The sequence below is a fragment of the Epinephelus fuscoguttatus genome, linkage group LG14 (genome assembly GCF_011397635.1).
Source record: "Epinephelus fuscoguttatus linkage group LG14, E.fuscoguttatus.final_Chr_v1".
Lineage (NCBI taxonomy): Eukaryota > Metazoa > Chordata > Actinopteri > Perciformes > Serranidae > Epinephelus > Epinephelus fuscoguttatus.
Genome location: NC_064765.1, coordinates 39,647,421 through 39,663,960, shown reverse-complemented (window position 1 = coordinate 39,663,960; position 16,540 = coordinate 39,647,421). Strand labels below are relative to the sequence as shown.

The window sequence follows — 16,540 nt, the reverse complement described above, 5'->3', positions numbered from 1 at the left end:
CCAGTTGGAGCTGACAAGGTGGAGCATGTATCGGGCTGGACCTCGCTCACTTTTTTCCATGTAATGTGGACCATGGCTCTTGGTTGGGAGTGGAGCTGTTAGTTCTGAACCTCGGATTTGGACTGAAGGTGAAAGTAGCTAAAGTTGCACTGCTGCTTGCCCATTTAGGCTTGGCCCCCAGCAGCAGCCACGGGTCCTCCGCCGGAGGATGTGGGGCTGCAGCTGAGGAGGCCAGCCTGGATGTCGCTGTGGCGGCTGGATCATCAGCTCGGAGCTGAGGAGCCAAGGCTGACCGCTCAGCTGGGGCCAAGCCAGTGGGGTTGGGATCTGCTGTATCCATGGAGCCGGGACCAAATTCTGGGATGGTTGAGTCCAGATCCGCAGGATTGCCAGGGGGACCAGGACCTGGAGCGACAACGGAGTCAAGCCGCGCCTCTTCATCCCTAATCCAGTAGAGGTTTGAAATGCGCTGCTCCAGCTCTGCGATCTTATGGGTTTTGTGGATACAGCTGTCACAGTGGTTTGGTGAGGTGAGTGGAGCCATGGGGGACAGATGGGGTAGCCAAGGAAGCAGAAAACAAACTCCGGCAGCATCGGTGTAATGCGTAATGACGTGATTATATTCTCCAGAAAGCTACCTTCTCAATTTTTTTTTTTTTTTTTTTTTTTTTTTTGTTAGCAGTTGGTATGAGCCACAGTAAAAACTTAAAAACTTACAAACTTACGGGCGGGGACTCCAAAAGTGTGTTGACTCAGATCAGGGTGGGTTGAGGTCAGGTAGAAAGCAGGACTTACCGGCGCGTAGAGGTGAATGAGTGTCCGGGAGAAACCAGTTAGTTTCGCCAGGTAGCTGCAGTCAATCCGGTGTCCAGAAAATGGCACAGAAGGTGTAAAAAGGCTTCTGGGGTGGCCGAAGTGTTCACAGGGACTTTCACTCTCAGGCAGGCAGTATCATTGTAGTTAATCCAGTTGTAGAGCAGAGAAAAACTAGATTGTTGCTAAAAGTTATCTCTGCTCTACAACTGGATTAACTACAATGAAAACTAGATTGTTGCTAAAAGTTAGCGAAACTCTAATGAAGTTTGGGGTGCGGCTGTGTCACCAGTCATCCGTGTCCAAAAAGCTCAAAATCCGCCAATCAAAAACATGAAATCGGCCATCCAGCCAAATGAACAGACTTTAAACAAATAAAATCATTAAAAGTAGTTCATTAGATGTGGCATAAAACTGGTTTAAAGTTATAAATTAAGAGCCGAGGTGACGGAGGATGCCGACTCAAGCAGGAAGCGGAAGGTGGCAAAACTCTGTCTCAGATGAAGCAGGTAGAGCAAGCCAATGGATCTGGGTGAGAAGAAATAATGTCAGTTGGGGGCCAGCAGGGGGAACTACTAAGCAGAGTACATAACTCATTAAGATCAGGTGGAGAGATCCACTTCCTCTCAGGAGGAAATCCAGGAAGAGGAAAGTTATTTAAGTGTGGGAGTGGCCTATCTGAATCCTTTTGTTTGAGACCATGCTGCAAGGTGAATGTGTTTGCTGATCCTGTGAGTTATCTGTCTCCTTTAACTTTAGCTTATATTGGAGTTATGCTATGTAGCGTTTGAGATAGAGTATGGTGAACGTGCTAGGAAAGGTAGTATCATCACTGTTTCTACCTGGAGCTCACATGTACAGAGCCTGGGTTTGTTGAAGGTGTCAGTGTAAGGTAAGTAAGGTAAACGAGGTTATTGGGTTGGTGCGGGGAGCAGTGAGACCTGGCATTAGGCAAGTGTCTCTGGGACGCCAGAGATCACTGTCTAGCCTCCTGGAGGTGTCGTGGGACCAACTAGATGAAACACTGGTGAAAGGAGGTTCCCACCTGATGACCCCAAAGACATGTTAGTTATCACTGCTCACTGGTCTGTATAGTTAAGCCTTGCCATAATAGCTTATCATAGGGCTTAGGAGGTTTTTCACTGAATGCTGATCCTTTCTCTAGAGCACAAGCTTCTTGTGTTTATTTAAAAGAATGTATGGTGAACTCTAACTAAACTACATTTGGTGCTTCATCACAGTGTTTCAACAAAATTCTGAAACACTTTTTTTTGTTCTTTCTCTTTCTTTCCTTTCTACTCATTTATTTATTTCATTATTATTGTCATTATTATTTTATTATTTAATCATTTACCCTTTTCTTAGTTATTATTACCTATTTTATTACTATACTATTATATTTTATCCAATATTATATATATATATATATATATATATATATATATATATATATATATATATATATATATATATATATTATATATTACAATATATATTTTATCCATATGTACCAATACTGGATTGATGCCGGGAATGGCCAGGAAGTGTATGTATGGACTGTTAAGAGTTAGGCAGAGCTTGCAACTGTTTAGCGTAGTTGCTTTCTGGGATATGGTTACATGGGCTGTTCTCACTGTGCTTTCATGTTCTTTGGAAGCTTTTCGCTGATGGGGGGTCGGGATGGACCAGTTTTACCTTGGCATTGGCACCAAATTAAGTACTTTCGGAAAACATTACAAGGGGTGGAATTTGGAATGTATACTGCACACTGCCTATCTCCTTCTCAGCATTACTAAATGGAGTTTACTCCACTCTAATTTCCAACCTCCATGTCTTAAGAATCATAATGAGTAGCCATCTTAAAATTGTAAGTTTGAATGTCAAGGGGTTGAATCACCCAGCAAAAAGGAAGAAAGTACGCACCTATCTTAAACTGATTAATACGGATATTGCCTTTTTACAGGAAACACACCTGCGTTCCTCAGATAACTCCAGATTTCTGGCAGGCTGGGCAGGGCAGCACTTCCATTTTACCTTTCAAGCAAAGGCAAGAGGGGTCTCTATCCTTGTAGCGAAAAATATACTCTTTGAACCAACCAAAACAATACCTGATAATAATGGTAGATTCATAATTCTTGTAGGGAATGTTGCCTTGGTTAATGTATATTTCCCCCGAACACTGTCTGCTTTCTTGATTGCCTTTTTTCCCATTTTCCTGACCTGGGCTCTCACTGTCTGATACTTGGAGACTTCAACTATTGGTTGGACTCAGTGCTTGACCGTTCTTCCTCGGCTTCATACATCCAGTCTTTTCTGTTCGAGTACGGAATTTTAGATGTATGGGGCTTTCTTCACCCCAAAGAAAGACACTATTCCTTTTGCTCCCATGTTCACCACACATACTGCAGAATAGATTATTTTTTCCTCAATGAAAAGCTAGTTCCCAATATTAATTCATGTACATATCAGGGTATTATTATATCTGACCATGCTCCTGTTGTAGTGTCACTTTCGGCCCATAAGGCAGTGGCGCTTTAACTCAGCGCTACTCTCTGACAGTAAGTTTGTAAAATATATAGAGTAACAAATCACTTTATTTCTGGAAACCAATAATACTCCAGATGTCTCTGGTCTTGTGGTCTGGGACGCACTCAAAGCCTATCTAAGGGGACAAATAATATCATTCACTGCCAACAAAAAAACACAGTCCGAAAAAGAACAATTAGAGCTGTCATCCAAAATTCTAGATATTGACAAACAATATGCACTAACTCAAACCCCAGAACTATATAACAAAAGACTAGAACTCCAAACAAAACTTGACCTTCTTACCACTCACCAAACAGAAAATCTTATACTAAAAACCAGAAGTACATTTTATGAACATGGTGAAAAGACAGGGAAGCTATTAGCGAATCAACTAAAAGGATGGCGGGCTAAACAACATATAACAAACATTTGTAGTGAAAGTCGAGATGTCACTTTAGATTCCATTAAAATCAATGATATATTCAGAGATTTTTATTCTAAGCTATACTTCTCAGTTTGTTGGTGATGAAACAGAGATCAAGGGGTTTCTTGACACCTTGCCAATCCCAGCTATACCTCAAAACTTGGTGGAGAAATTAGAAGCACCTCTAACCCAAGTAGAAATCGCCCTAGCCATGTCTTCAATGCACAATGGAAAATCACCAGGGCTGGACGGATTTCCAGCAGAATTCTTTAAAAACGTTTTCTGTGCTCCTTTCCCCACAGAGCTGACGGCTGCCCTGTCTGAATCCCTGCAACTGGGGTCACTACCCAGGGTGATCTCGTTACCCAACACAGATGCAAAGATTCTAGCGCAAGTTTTGGCACATAGACTGGAAGAAGTTCTCCCCAAAATTATAGCAGCTGACCAGACCGGCTTCATTAAAGGTCGTCACTCCTTTTTTAATGCCAGATGTCTTTTCAACATACTGTAATCACTAGAGATGTAACGGTATGAAAATTTCATATCACGGTTATTGTGACCAAATTTATCACGGTTATCATTATTATCGCAGTATTGTTGAAATGTGCTCAAAATGTTCAAATAGTACTTATACATACACTGAAATCTCTAGCTGGTCGAATAAATTCTATAAAAATGAATACACTCACAAAATTTACATACTTATTTCAATGTGTACCTGTATTTATTCCAAAATCATTCTTTGTTTCACTAGACCCCATCATCTCCTCATATATATATGGCAAAACAAGAAGCTGAAACAAACAAAAGTTCCTACTTTGGAGACTCAAAAGAGATGGAGGCATGGGGCTCCCTGATATCTGTCATTACTATTGGGCAACTAACATTCGTTGTCTTGCCTACTGGAATCAATTTTATCATCAGCCTAACTGTCCTGAATAGACAATCCTAGAGCTAAAATCATGCCAGGATGTCTCGCTCCCTGCCCTTCTTAGTTCTCAGCTTAGTTACTCCATAACTAAATCCATAGATAATCCAGTTGTGCGCCATACCTTGAGAGTGTGGGCCTAGTTCAGGAGGACCTTTGGTTACAGCGACTTGTCTCTTTTGAGTCCTATTGCTTCCAATAATCTTTTTATCCCATCTCTACACGATTCGACTTTTCAGGACTGGCACAAAAAAGGCATCAGATACTTCAAAGATATGTTTGAAAATAAATGTTTTATGTCTTTACTAGGGGTGTAACGGTACACAAAAATCACGGTTCGGTACGTACCTTGGTACACAAGTCACGGTTCGTTTTTTTCGGTACAGTAATGAAAAAAATAGACAACTATTAAATATCTTTTACTTATTGGTAACCTTATTAAAACATACCACCACAGCAGTTAACTCTTTTTTACACAATTTTTGAATGAAACAAATATATATAAAATCCTTCTTTTTCACATTGTTTGAATGAAAATAGAAATATAAAAGTGAAAAACAAAATCCTGCTGTTTTTTAACACATTTTTTGAATGAAAAATATAAATATAAATTTCTGCTTTAACAGTTTTACTCAATTAAAATAAAAAGTATAGTGCAGCTGGTCAGCTTTAAAGCCTGCTCAGATTCAGTTTTACTAGGAACTTAATTAGCTTTCCCACTTTGTTAAAGTGCAATAAACAAAACATGCTTATATCTAAAGTGCAGCTTAAACAATTTTACTCAACTCCAGTGGCGTTGATTATTTCTTTAGCGCGATGATCAGGGAAATGCTCTTTCTTTTTAAATGACGACGATATCATAGTTTGCACCAGATTGCTTTTTCTAGTCATGCCAGTTAACGTTCAAACTTGGGTGGTGTCGCTTTACAATGTCATTGCCTATATTTTTTTTATAGAGCACTACATTGCTGTTCATTTTATAACAATGTGGAGTATATCCTCCCAACCCTGGAAGATTTGTTGAAAATTTCAATAAAAGATTTTGAATAGAAAATTCATATTGACGTCCAGTGCCAGCTGGGAAGATAGAGAATTAAATAATCAATTTTTTATTTGAGTCAGCAGCTGTTTCTTATCATTTTGTAGTTTAGGCAAGCACTTTGTAATCAATATCAATATGCAGTTTTTATTACAAGTACCTCAGCAGTGTACTTCAGTAATGAATGGAGTAAATGTTTCTGGTTACTTACTTTTATCTCTGACAGAGGTTTGTTAAAATGTAAACATGGGTTTTGCCAATGCTGCTATTAGCTCTGTTAGCTGTTAGCTCTATTAGATGTGTTAGGACCCGTCCCAATACCCCCCCCTTAGCCCTACCCCTTGGCCCTACCGTTACATTTGCATGTTCCCGCGAGGCAACGTCTACCCCTTTTTGTGTGTAGGGGTAGGGGGCATAACGAGGGGTAGTGGGTATGAAACTAGCCCTTCGAAGCGAGGGATTTCAGATGCTGACTTGCCAGCAAGGGGTAGACATTGCCATGGCGACCACCCAGCAAGAGACGGGGAAAAAAGTCCACACATAGCTAACGTTACCATTGTCAGGTTGCTTGTTAGCTAGCTAGCTCGCACTATCTGCCATCTGTCGGAGTATAACTAGTATAACTATGCTGCCTCATAATGTCTGGTTAGCTAGCTAGCTAGCTAGCAGAAGTCCCCTGTCGTCTGTCGTTCATCAAACAAAGCATGACGAATACAGCAAATGCAATCGGTAGGATGAACTCACCTTGATGATGTACCGCATGTCTTCATATGTCTTTTGCATGTGATAATCCTAGAATTATTAGCATATCATGTCAATAACTCGTCCACTGTCCTACATTACACAGGTACGCCTGAGGAAACCCGACGGCTAATCCGTTTCGGGGCAGAAAATGAAAAGGAATTTCTAAAATCAAAATACTCTGCAAAACTACTTTGGGAGTGAGTCATTCATCTTCCCTATTCTTGTGCTTGTATTCAATAAATCAATCAATCAATTTTATTTATACAGCCCAATATCACAAATCACAATTTGCTTCACAAGGCTTTACAGCATACGACATCCCTCTGTCCTTTGGACCCTCACAGCGGATAAGGAAAAACTCCCTCAAAAACCCCTTTAATGGGGAAAAAAATGGTAGAAACCTCAGGAAGAGCAACTGAGGAGGGATCCGTCTTCCAGGACGGACACACGTGCAATAGATGTCGTACAGAACAGATCAACATAATGAATTAACAGTAATCCGTATACAAAATGACACATGAAGAGAGACAGAGAGAGAGAGAGAGAGAGAGACACAGAGAGAGAGAGAGATGCAGGGCAGACGATAATGACAGTAGCTTACAATAACATTAATGAAAGTAATAATGTTATAATTGATACTAATATATTAATATCTGATAGTATACATGTGTGATAATAATCATATGTGTATAATAACAGTAGAAGTATGACTAATGATAACAGCAGCAGCAGGAGGCATCTGGCAGGACCACGGCAGCAGCAAACACGTCACACTATGCAGGTACCGCTGCAATACGAGTTAACCTGAGAGACATTGGAGCACAAAGGCTCCAGAGAAGAAGCCGAGTTAGTGACATCCAGAATGGCCAAGTTAGCAAGATGCAGTAATAGGACACGAGAGAGAGAGAGAGAGAGAGAGAGAGGGCAAGCCTGAGCCAGCCCTAACTATAAGCTTTATCAAAGAGGAAAGTCTTAAGTCTAGTCTTAAATGTGGAGACGGTGTCTGCCTCCTGGACTGCAACACGAAGATGATTCCACAGGAGAGGAGCCTGATAGCTGAAGGCTCTGGCTCCTGATCTACTTTTGGAGACTTTAGGGACCATGAGTAACCCTGCATTCTCCGAGCGCAGAGTTCTGGTGAGATAATATGGTACTATGAGCTCTCTAAGATATGACAGAGCTTGACCATTTAGAGCTTTATAAGTTAACAGTAGGATTTTAAATTCAATTCTGGATTTTACAGGGAGCCAGTGCAGAGAAGCTAAAACAGGAGAAATATGATCTCGTTTCTTAGTTCCTGTTAGTACACGTGCGGCTGCATTCTGAATTAGCTGGAGAGTTTTTAAGGACTTACTAGAGCTACCAGATAACAGAGAGTTACAGTAATCCAGCCTTGAGGTAACAAAAGCGTGGACCAATTTTTCTGCATCTTTTCGGGTCAGGAAAGGCCTAATTTTCGCAATATTACGCAGATGAAAAAATGCAGTCCGTGAGGTTTGTTTTAAATGAGAATTAAAAGACAAATCTTGATCAAATGTTACTCTGAGGTTTCTTACGCTAGTGCTAGAGGCCAGAGCAATGCCATCTAGAGAAACTACGTCATCAGATAAAGAGTCTCTGAGTTGTTTGGGGCCAAGAACAATAACTTCAGTTTTGTCTGAATTTAACATCAGGAAATTGGTGTTCATCCAGGTTTTTATGTCTTTAAGGCAATTATGAAGTTTAGTTAATTGATTACTTTCTTCTACAACTGAGTATCATCCGCATAACAATGGAAATTTATAGAGTGATTTCTAATGATGTTACCTAAAAGAAGCATATATAGAGTAAATAGGATTGGTCCGAGCACAGAACCTTGCAGAACTCCAAAACAAACTTTAGTACGTAAGGATGACTCATTATGACCGTGAACAAACTGAAAACGATCAGATAAATAAGATTTAAACCAGCTTAGTGCGAACCTCTTAGGCCAATTAAGTGTTCCAGTCTCTGTAGCAGAATTTGATGGTCAATTGTGTCAAACGCTGCACTAAGATCTAATAAAACAAGTACAGAGACAAGTCCTTTGTCTGAAGCAATCAGAAGGTCATTTGTAATTTTAACTAGTGCTGTCTCAGTGCCATGATGCACTCTAAATCCTGACTGAAAGTCCTCAAATAAATTATTATCATGGAGAAAATCACACAGCTGGTCTGTGACTACTTTCTCAAGGATCTTTGACATAAAGGGAAGATTAGATATTGGTCTATAGTTGGCTAACACTTCTGGATCCAGGGTGGGCTTTTTTAGGAGAGGTTTAATTACAGCCACCTTAAAAGACTGTGGTACATAGCCTGTTAATAAGGATATATTGATCATGTCCAATATATGAGTGTTAACTAAAGGTAAGACCTCCTTAACTAGCCTAGATGGAATGGGGTCTAAGAGACACGTTGATGATTTAGATGAAGAAATCACTGCGGTCAATTGTTGAAGAGAACTCGGGGAGAAGCAATCTAAATATATATCAGGTCTTACAGCTGTGTTTGAGGTTAGATAGGTACTATCTGAGGACAGGAGGTCATGAATTTTGCCTCTAATAGTTAGAATTTTGTCATTAAAAAAGCTCATAAAATCATTACTGCTAAGGGCTAAACGAGTACAAGGCTCAATAGGGCTTTGACTCTCAGTCAGCCTGGCTACAGTGCTGAAAAGAAACCTGGGGTTATTCTTGTTTTCTTCTATTAATGCTGAGTAATAGTTTGCTCTGGCATTGCGGAGGCCCCTCTTATACGTTTTGAGACTGTCTGCCCAGATTAAACGAGTTTCTTCCAGTTTGGTTAATCGCCAATTCCTTTCAAATTTTCGCGATATTTGTTTTAACTGACGGGTTTAGGAGTTATACCAAGGAGCAAACTTTCTTTGCTTTGTTAACTTCTTTTTAAGAGGAGCTACAGAGTTGAGTGTTGTTCACAGTGTGCCTATGGCGCAACTGACAAGACGATGAATTCGGGAGAGGTTAAAGTTGGCACGGGAAACCTCTGTTACTGAAGGACATGGTATTGAATTTAACGACAGAGGAATCATTTCCTTAAATTTTGCGACAGCACTATCTGATAAACATCCAGTACAGTAACTGTTGCTGAGTGGCGTGTAATCAAGTAAAAAGAAATGAAAAGTAATCAAATAATGATCCGATAACGAGGGATTCTGTGGAAAGACTGTTAGGTTATCAATTTCAATTCCATATGTCAGAACTAGATCGAGGGTATGGTTAAAAGAGTGAGTGGGTTCATGTACACCCTGACTGAAGGCAATGGAGTCTAATAATGAGATAAACGCAGTAGCCAGGGAGTCATTATCAACGTCAACATGAATGTTAAAATCACCTCCAATAATAACTTTATCTGATTTAAGAACTAAACTGAATAAAAACTCTGAGAATTCAGAAACAAATTCAGAATACGGGCCAGAAGCATGGTACACTCTAACAAATAAAAGTGGCTGCGAGGTTTTCCAGGTCGGATGTAAAACACTAAGAACGAGGCTTTCAAATGAATTATAATCTAGTTTAGGTTTAGGGTTGATTAACAGACTAGAGTTAAAAATGGCTGCAACTCCCCCTCCCCTGCCGCTGCCTCGAGGAATGTGGGTATTATTATGACTGGGAGGAGTGGACTCATTAAGACTAACATATTCGGGGCGTCGGTGGCTTAGTGGTAGAGCAGGCGCCCCATATACAAGGCTGTTGCCGCAGCGGCCTGGGTTCGAGTCCAGCCTATGGCCCTTTGCTGCATGTCATCCCCCCTCTCTCTCTCTCCCTCCTTCACACTTGGCTGTCCTATCCATTAAAGGCAAAATGCCCAAAAAAACATATCTTTAAAAAAGACTAACATATTCATCTGGACACAGCCAGGTTTCAGTGAGACTGAGTAAATCAATATGATTATCTGATATTAATTCGTTTACTAACACTGCTTTAGACGATAGAGACCTGATATTTTACAGTCCTCATTTAATTCTCCTGTTTTGTCTTTCTGTCACAGAAGAGGTTTTAATTTTCATGAGATTGTTATGCACAACTCCTCTTTGTTTAATTTTAAATTTAGATAATTTTGGTGGTCTGGGGACAGACACCATTTGTATAAAACTATGAAAACTATAGGTGGGTAATTGTACTAGAAGCTCAGAGAAGTGTATAGGACTGCGACTCTGAGTCCTGGTCTCAACTCTGGGTTGTCAGGGATTTGAATTACTAATAAAATTTGCCAGGTTCCTAGAACTGAGAGCAGCTCCATCCAAAGTGGGATGAATGCCATCTCTCCTGATCAGACCAGGTTTTCCCCAGAAAGTTTGCCAATTATTAACAAAACCCACATTGTTTGCTGGACACCACCTGGACAGCCAGCGATTAAATGATGACATGCAGCTAAACATGTCATCAGTGGTCAGATTTGGGAGGGGTCCAGAGAAAACTACGGAGTCCGACATCATTTTTGCATATTCACACACCGAGGCAACATTAATTTTAGTTTTAAATTTGATTTAGTGTCGCCCGCTCTGGCCCCAGGGATACATTTGACTATGGCCGCTGGTGTTGCTAACTTCACGTTCCTCAGAATAGAGCTGCCAATAACCAGTTTTATCCTCAGCGGGTGTGTCGCTGAGTGGGGAAAAGCGGTTGGAAACGTGAACAGGCTGGTGGTGAGCCGTGGGCTTCGGCTTAGAACTGTGCCTCTGGCGAACAGTTACCCAACCTCCCGGCTGAACGGGTGTTACCGGAGGACCGCTACCGGAGGCTATGCTATGTGGCTCCGTACCGGCTGCAGGGGGCTGGCTAACTACTGCAGTTACTGAATGGTTTTCCATGGTGTGGAGCCGCGCTTCTAATTCACTAAGCCTTGTCTCCAACACAGCAAATAAGCTACACTTGTTACAGTTACCACTGTCACTAAAGGAGGCAGAGGCATAGCTAAACATTTGGCACACCGAGCAAGAAAGAGCGGCGGGAGAAGCCATTGCTAACTGTTAAGCTAATGTAGCTACCAAGGCTAGTAACATGCAAACAACAGCTAAGATGTTAGCAGGGAAGTCGTAAAAAGGAGGAGAGCTATAAGTGCTTAAACAGAACTAGTCTGGGTTAAGACTTGAAGTAGATGTTAAAGCAACTGAGGTGAGAAAGCAGAAAGCAGGCTAGTAGAATTCACTAGAGCAGTACAGAGACGCTGTCACAGAAACACCGGAAATGACACAACTCGCTTACTGCAATACTTCAGCACGTCAGCACGTTGTCCACAGTTTGTCTGTCATAGATGTAAGGAGGACGTAATGGAGGAGGGGACAGTAGGCCTTTGGAGGGAGGTGGAGTTGCAGGAGGAGGGGGATGGGACTTTGGAGGGAGGCTGGAGTTGTGGATGTTCAAATTTTTTCTAAGTGCTGTGTGAAATGCAAGAAAGGTAAGAGTAGCTTTAAGACAAGCTGAATTTATTTCAGCTGATCTGAACCAAACGCGAACAAAATCTGTCCTCCCTCTCCTTCACACACACACACACACACACACACACACACACACACACATTTGACCTACTGTAAGATGGAGAATGCTACTGGCCTCAGATGGAAGGAGGCAGGTCTGAATGAAATGTAAACCTACTGGAACCTGACAGCTGTAGGAAGGAGGTGACCCTGGACCACAGTCTTTGTGCATGAATGTATGTGTGTGTGTGTGTGTGTGTGTGTGTGTGTGTGTGTGTTGTGACAGGGCCAAGGGTCTTGGCATGCCAGTGCAGTGTGTGTCACATGGAGGCAGTATGGACTGGTGAATGGTCACGTCCAACTGGGATCACATCTGGATTCCAGGAACAGAGACAGAGGCTGAACTCAAAGGACTTCTGGCCAGCTCTAAAAAAAAATTGTACTTACTGTATCAATAGATTGCTAACTGAGATCAAAGCAATGGTCTCCAGCCATGTGCAATTCAGAGTCAAGAGTCCATAGGTTTTCATTCCAGATCAACATCAGCCTTTTACTCTGATTAATTCCTCCTGTGTTATTGATACGTGTTAAATTGTGAAATCAGCTGGTGTAGCATTTGGTGAATGAGAAACTCCGGATGGTTCGGAGGAAATTGGAACACATTGTGGTGCATTGGTTGGAATTAACAAAGAACGACTGCACACTAAGCAGGAGCAGTGCATGTCGGACACTACTGTCAATCAAGAAGACAGAGCAAAATCCATTCTTTTAATACCCATCTACCTGATCAAATTTTTTATGAAAATACGAAGGAAAGAAGTCAGGACTTTTTGTGGGCTTATATGCTTTCTACAAAAACCCCTCAAACCTGATAGTAGTCCTACCTATCAAGATGTCTGGGTTGATGAGTAGGGTTACTTCCCAACATTAATGCATGTCAGTTCTTCAAAAAAACTGATACACAGTCACATTTGCTCCGCGGATCAGTACATCCAGCCTACTGCACATGAAGCAATTCCTCTGTGCCTTATGGTGTGTGCTGCAGGCATGAGTTGAATTGACCCTTTCAAAACCGATCTCCTGCGGATAGCCTCAGGAGATTGTTGTTTACATAATTCTGTTAAATAAGATCAAAAGTAATAACTGTAATAGATAGAGCATTCAGTCTTTTAGCAGCAGAAAGCTTAGGCTTCTGTCTTCCCCATTATCACATCATGACCATAGGTTACCTTATCAGACATGCAGTGCAAGTGTGTTATAACCTCCCTGTAAAATAAAAACCATGATAGCCAGAGAATTCATTCTTTTTGCAACAGAATGCTAAGGCTTATGTCTTTCATGTCAACATGTTGTACACTTGTAATGACGCCACTGCGCTACGTTACAAAAATGCACGTTGGCACCAGAGGACTGAATGATGAATCTATCATAACGCGTGTCAAACTGACACTGCCCGCTGGTGAATCATATGGCCGTGAAAGGTTCTTTTTTGTGCCAGTGTCTGACGCCGAAATCACTGACAAACTGGGGGTATTTTATGATTTTATTATTGAATTGCCAAATTAGAAAGTAAGTGAACATTTTTACCCAAAGCAACCATGACACAGCCAAGCTTGTCTTTAATGTAAAAAGACTGCACTTTACGTGCACTGCACAATATCAATAAATACAGACACATGTCAGAGTATGTTAGGCATGACATGCCAAAGTGTAGATCTCTAAACCAAGTTGGAGCTGCAAAGTCAAACTGTATCATCTTGCCTCAGAGGGATGTGCAGCTCTCTTTGATCCAGACCCAGCGTAACTAACGAGGGTTTGATTGACACATCCCAGCGCATCGCCGAGGTGGTCTATAATGTCAATGACAACGGTCCCTCTGAGGGCTTTTGTGTGCATTTAGGGTTTTGTGCCCCCTCCCACTGCTATTTCCAGCCACACCTCCCTGCAGATCTGTGCAGATAAGAAGGGAGGGTTGCAGGGCTGCAGCAGCCTGGCTCCAACAGGCCTGTGAGGCCTTTGGCATCAGGCCCAGATGGAGAGAGAAACCACTGGAGGCCTGATGAAGGAGCTTTGGGGAGGGATGAATGGAGGGAGGGGTTGATGGAGGCTGAGATCAGACAGGCCTGAGGCAGGTGTTAAAATACTCACCCTGGTGCTTTTGGTGGCGATCGCTTCGCGAAAACACACCCTGCAGTTTTCAGTCAGAGCCAGTGTGTATGATTCACTCAGAGACTGTTTTTATCGGCACAGAACAAGTCAGCAGCATGTTCTCCTGGTCAAGTGGTGGTGTTATATGTCAACCCAAAGGCAGGTTGCTGACATACTTCACACAGTGCAACACTGATAGCATAAGACATCCACTAAACAGTAGCCCCTTTTACACTGCCAGATTTTCGGCGAATGTTGGGCCGTTTTGCAGGCAGGCAAGCTGCAAGCGTTTAGACACACAGAGCTGGATTGGCGAGTTGATCCGAGGTGCCCAATTTTCCGCCGCGCAGGGGTAAACATATTGGCAGAACCTTTCTGGTTTAAAAAGAACAAAGCGCCCTTCCACCACATGAGGGACTGTTGATAACTTGTGGGAGGAGCTGTTGATAACGCCGCACGTGCGACCCACTGGTGGTGGACTAACAGGAAACACCTGATAGCAAGAATGAGCAGCTAGTAGCAAGAGGGAAACCCTAACCTGACAGACACTACAGTAAAGATGAGCAACTGGAGAGACAAAGAATTGCGCGCCCTCCTAGTCCTTGCAAACGAAGAGGCCATTAACCGTCAGATGACAGGAATGGTGAAGGGCGGGCCAACTTATGAGAGAATCGCCAAAGGACTGACTAGCCGTGGCTTCCCTTGGAGTATGTCACTGTTTACATCACACACTGAGCTACACGTTTTGTTACTTGCTCACGCCCCCCATTGCCCCGAAAAAGGCACATTCTGTATGAACAAAAGTAGGCAGGCGGCATTTCTCTGCACTCCCTGATTTTGTTTTTATCCTGCCAATGCTGAGCGAAGACTCATTGGGCTTTCCTGCAAATTTGCACAATTCCTATTTAAATAGGGCTAGGGTCTCATCTGTCCCAAACTGGTCTGGTAATAGGCGGCAGTGTCCAGGCATGCACAGAATTCTCACAGGGACTATTTTCATTTAATTTAACATAAAATCATGTGTGCTGAGACTGATTTCACGGGGAAGGGTTTTACCCATTAACTACGGTGATTTAGGTCAACATTAAGTATAGATAAGACTCAGACCACAGTAACCCTTGTACTTGTTCACTGCAAGGATGGCAGTGTCTTAAAAGAGATATTTTGCCAATTTTCTGCCAGCTTTGTATTTAAACAATGTGGGTAGTATGTGTGAATGACCTGTGGCAAACTCCCCTCCATCTTGCCAGCGCTCAGTTCTCCCTGGTTATTTGGCAGCCAAAACTGTTTCATCTGACATATTTTAAGGGCTCTAGATGTGTGGCTCAAACTACAGATTGCACCTTCACATTTGCATATGTCTACCACCACGGACAGAGAGAGTATAGAAGTGGGTCAAAGAGTATAGAAGCGGGTCAAGGGAAAGAGAGAGCGGCCCCTGTGTCTCAAGGTTATTATCTCGTGTGAACAAGAATTTTTTTTTTCCCTGGCACTTCATGCAAGTTAAAGCTGGTATATGCTTTTTCTGGCTGCACATAGTCCAACTTGCAAGGGACATTTAGTTGCACCAATATCCCTTAAATATTTCTATGTTGTGCAAAATAAACATTTTGTAGTGTTTTGCTGTTAATTAATCTCTTGATGTTATTGTGTATACTTCTATCCTTTTCTTTTGTCTACTTTTTATTTTCTGTTTACCACGGTTATAGGTCACAAGAGTGCCTCGCATCCTGGAAAAAAATAAAGTCACAAAATACAAAAAACTTGAAATAAATAAATAAATAATAAAACCCAGACCAAACTGTCAAAGTAGGCAGTGCTGGTCAAATATAAACTAAGATATTATTACTGTGTTGCCTATATCACACCTAAAATGTCTTCAGAAATGTACTTTTGTGCACTGTTTGGCACGATTCCCTAAATGCAAAAAATTGTAACCAGTTAATGATATCAGTCTCATAAAATACACTAAACTATCAATTTGGAATTTTGATTAATATTTTAATTAATAACCATAAACAAAAGTACCATATTAATAGTAAATGCTTTCAGAGATTTTGGATAGATAGATAGATTTCGGAGCTCTTGACATAGCAGAGGATGATTATTTATTCACTGTTGTACAATATGAAACAGACAGCAGGTACGATTCCAAAAGTATTTATTCACAAGAAAGCAAAGTATCACAAAACACAAATTCTAACTAATCTATTAACAAGCATGGATGTGTATATGTGTGTGTGTGTGTGTGTGTGTGTGTGTGTGCGTATAAGAGAGAGAGAGAGAGAGAGAAATGGTGAATGTGTGAAATAAAGGCTGTCTGGCCAACAAACAAAATGGCTGACATCACAGAGTCACACTGTGACAGTAGTGCCCAGTCAAGTTTGAAGACTGGTCTCTCACTTAGGTGTGACAGTTAGGCATCTTGTGGAGATGAGTCCCAAATGGCTGTCCCTTGTTT

General features: G+C 41.6%; 1 protein-coding gene across 1 annotated transcript in view; it reads right to left on the bottom strand.

Moving 5' to 3' along the window:
- The window catches only part of LOC125900970 (uncharacterized), a 674,134-nt gene that overhangs the window by 579,309 nt on the left and 78,285 nt on the right, over window positions 1-16,540 (bottom strand). Inside the window, exon 2 of the mRNA XM_049596311.1 lies at window positions 8,439-8,568. Coding sequence (XP_049452268.1) covers window positions 8,556-8,568 — 13 coding nt within the window. The 3' untranslated portion in view covers window positions 8,439-8,555. The remainder of the gene's footprint in view (window positions 1-8,438; window positions 8,569-16,540) is intronic.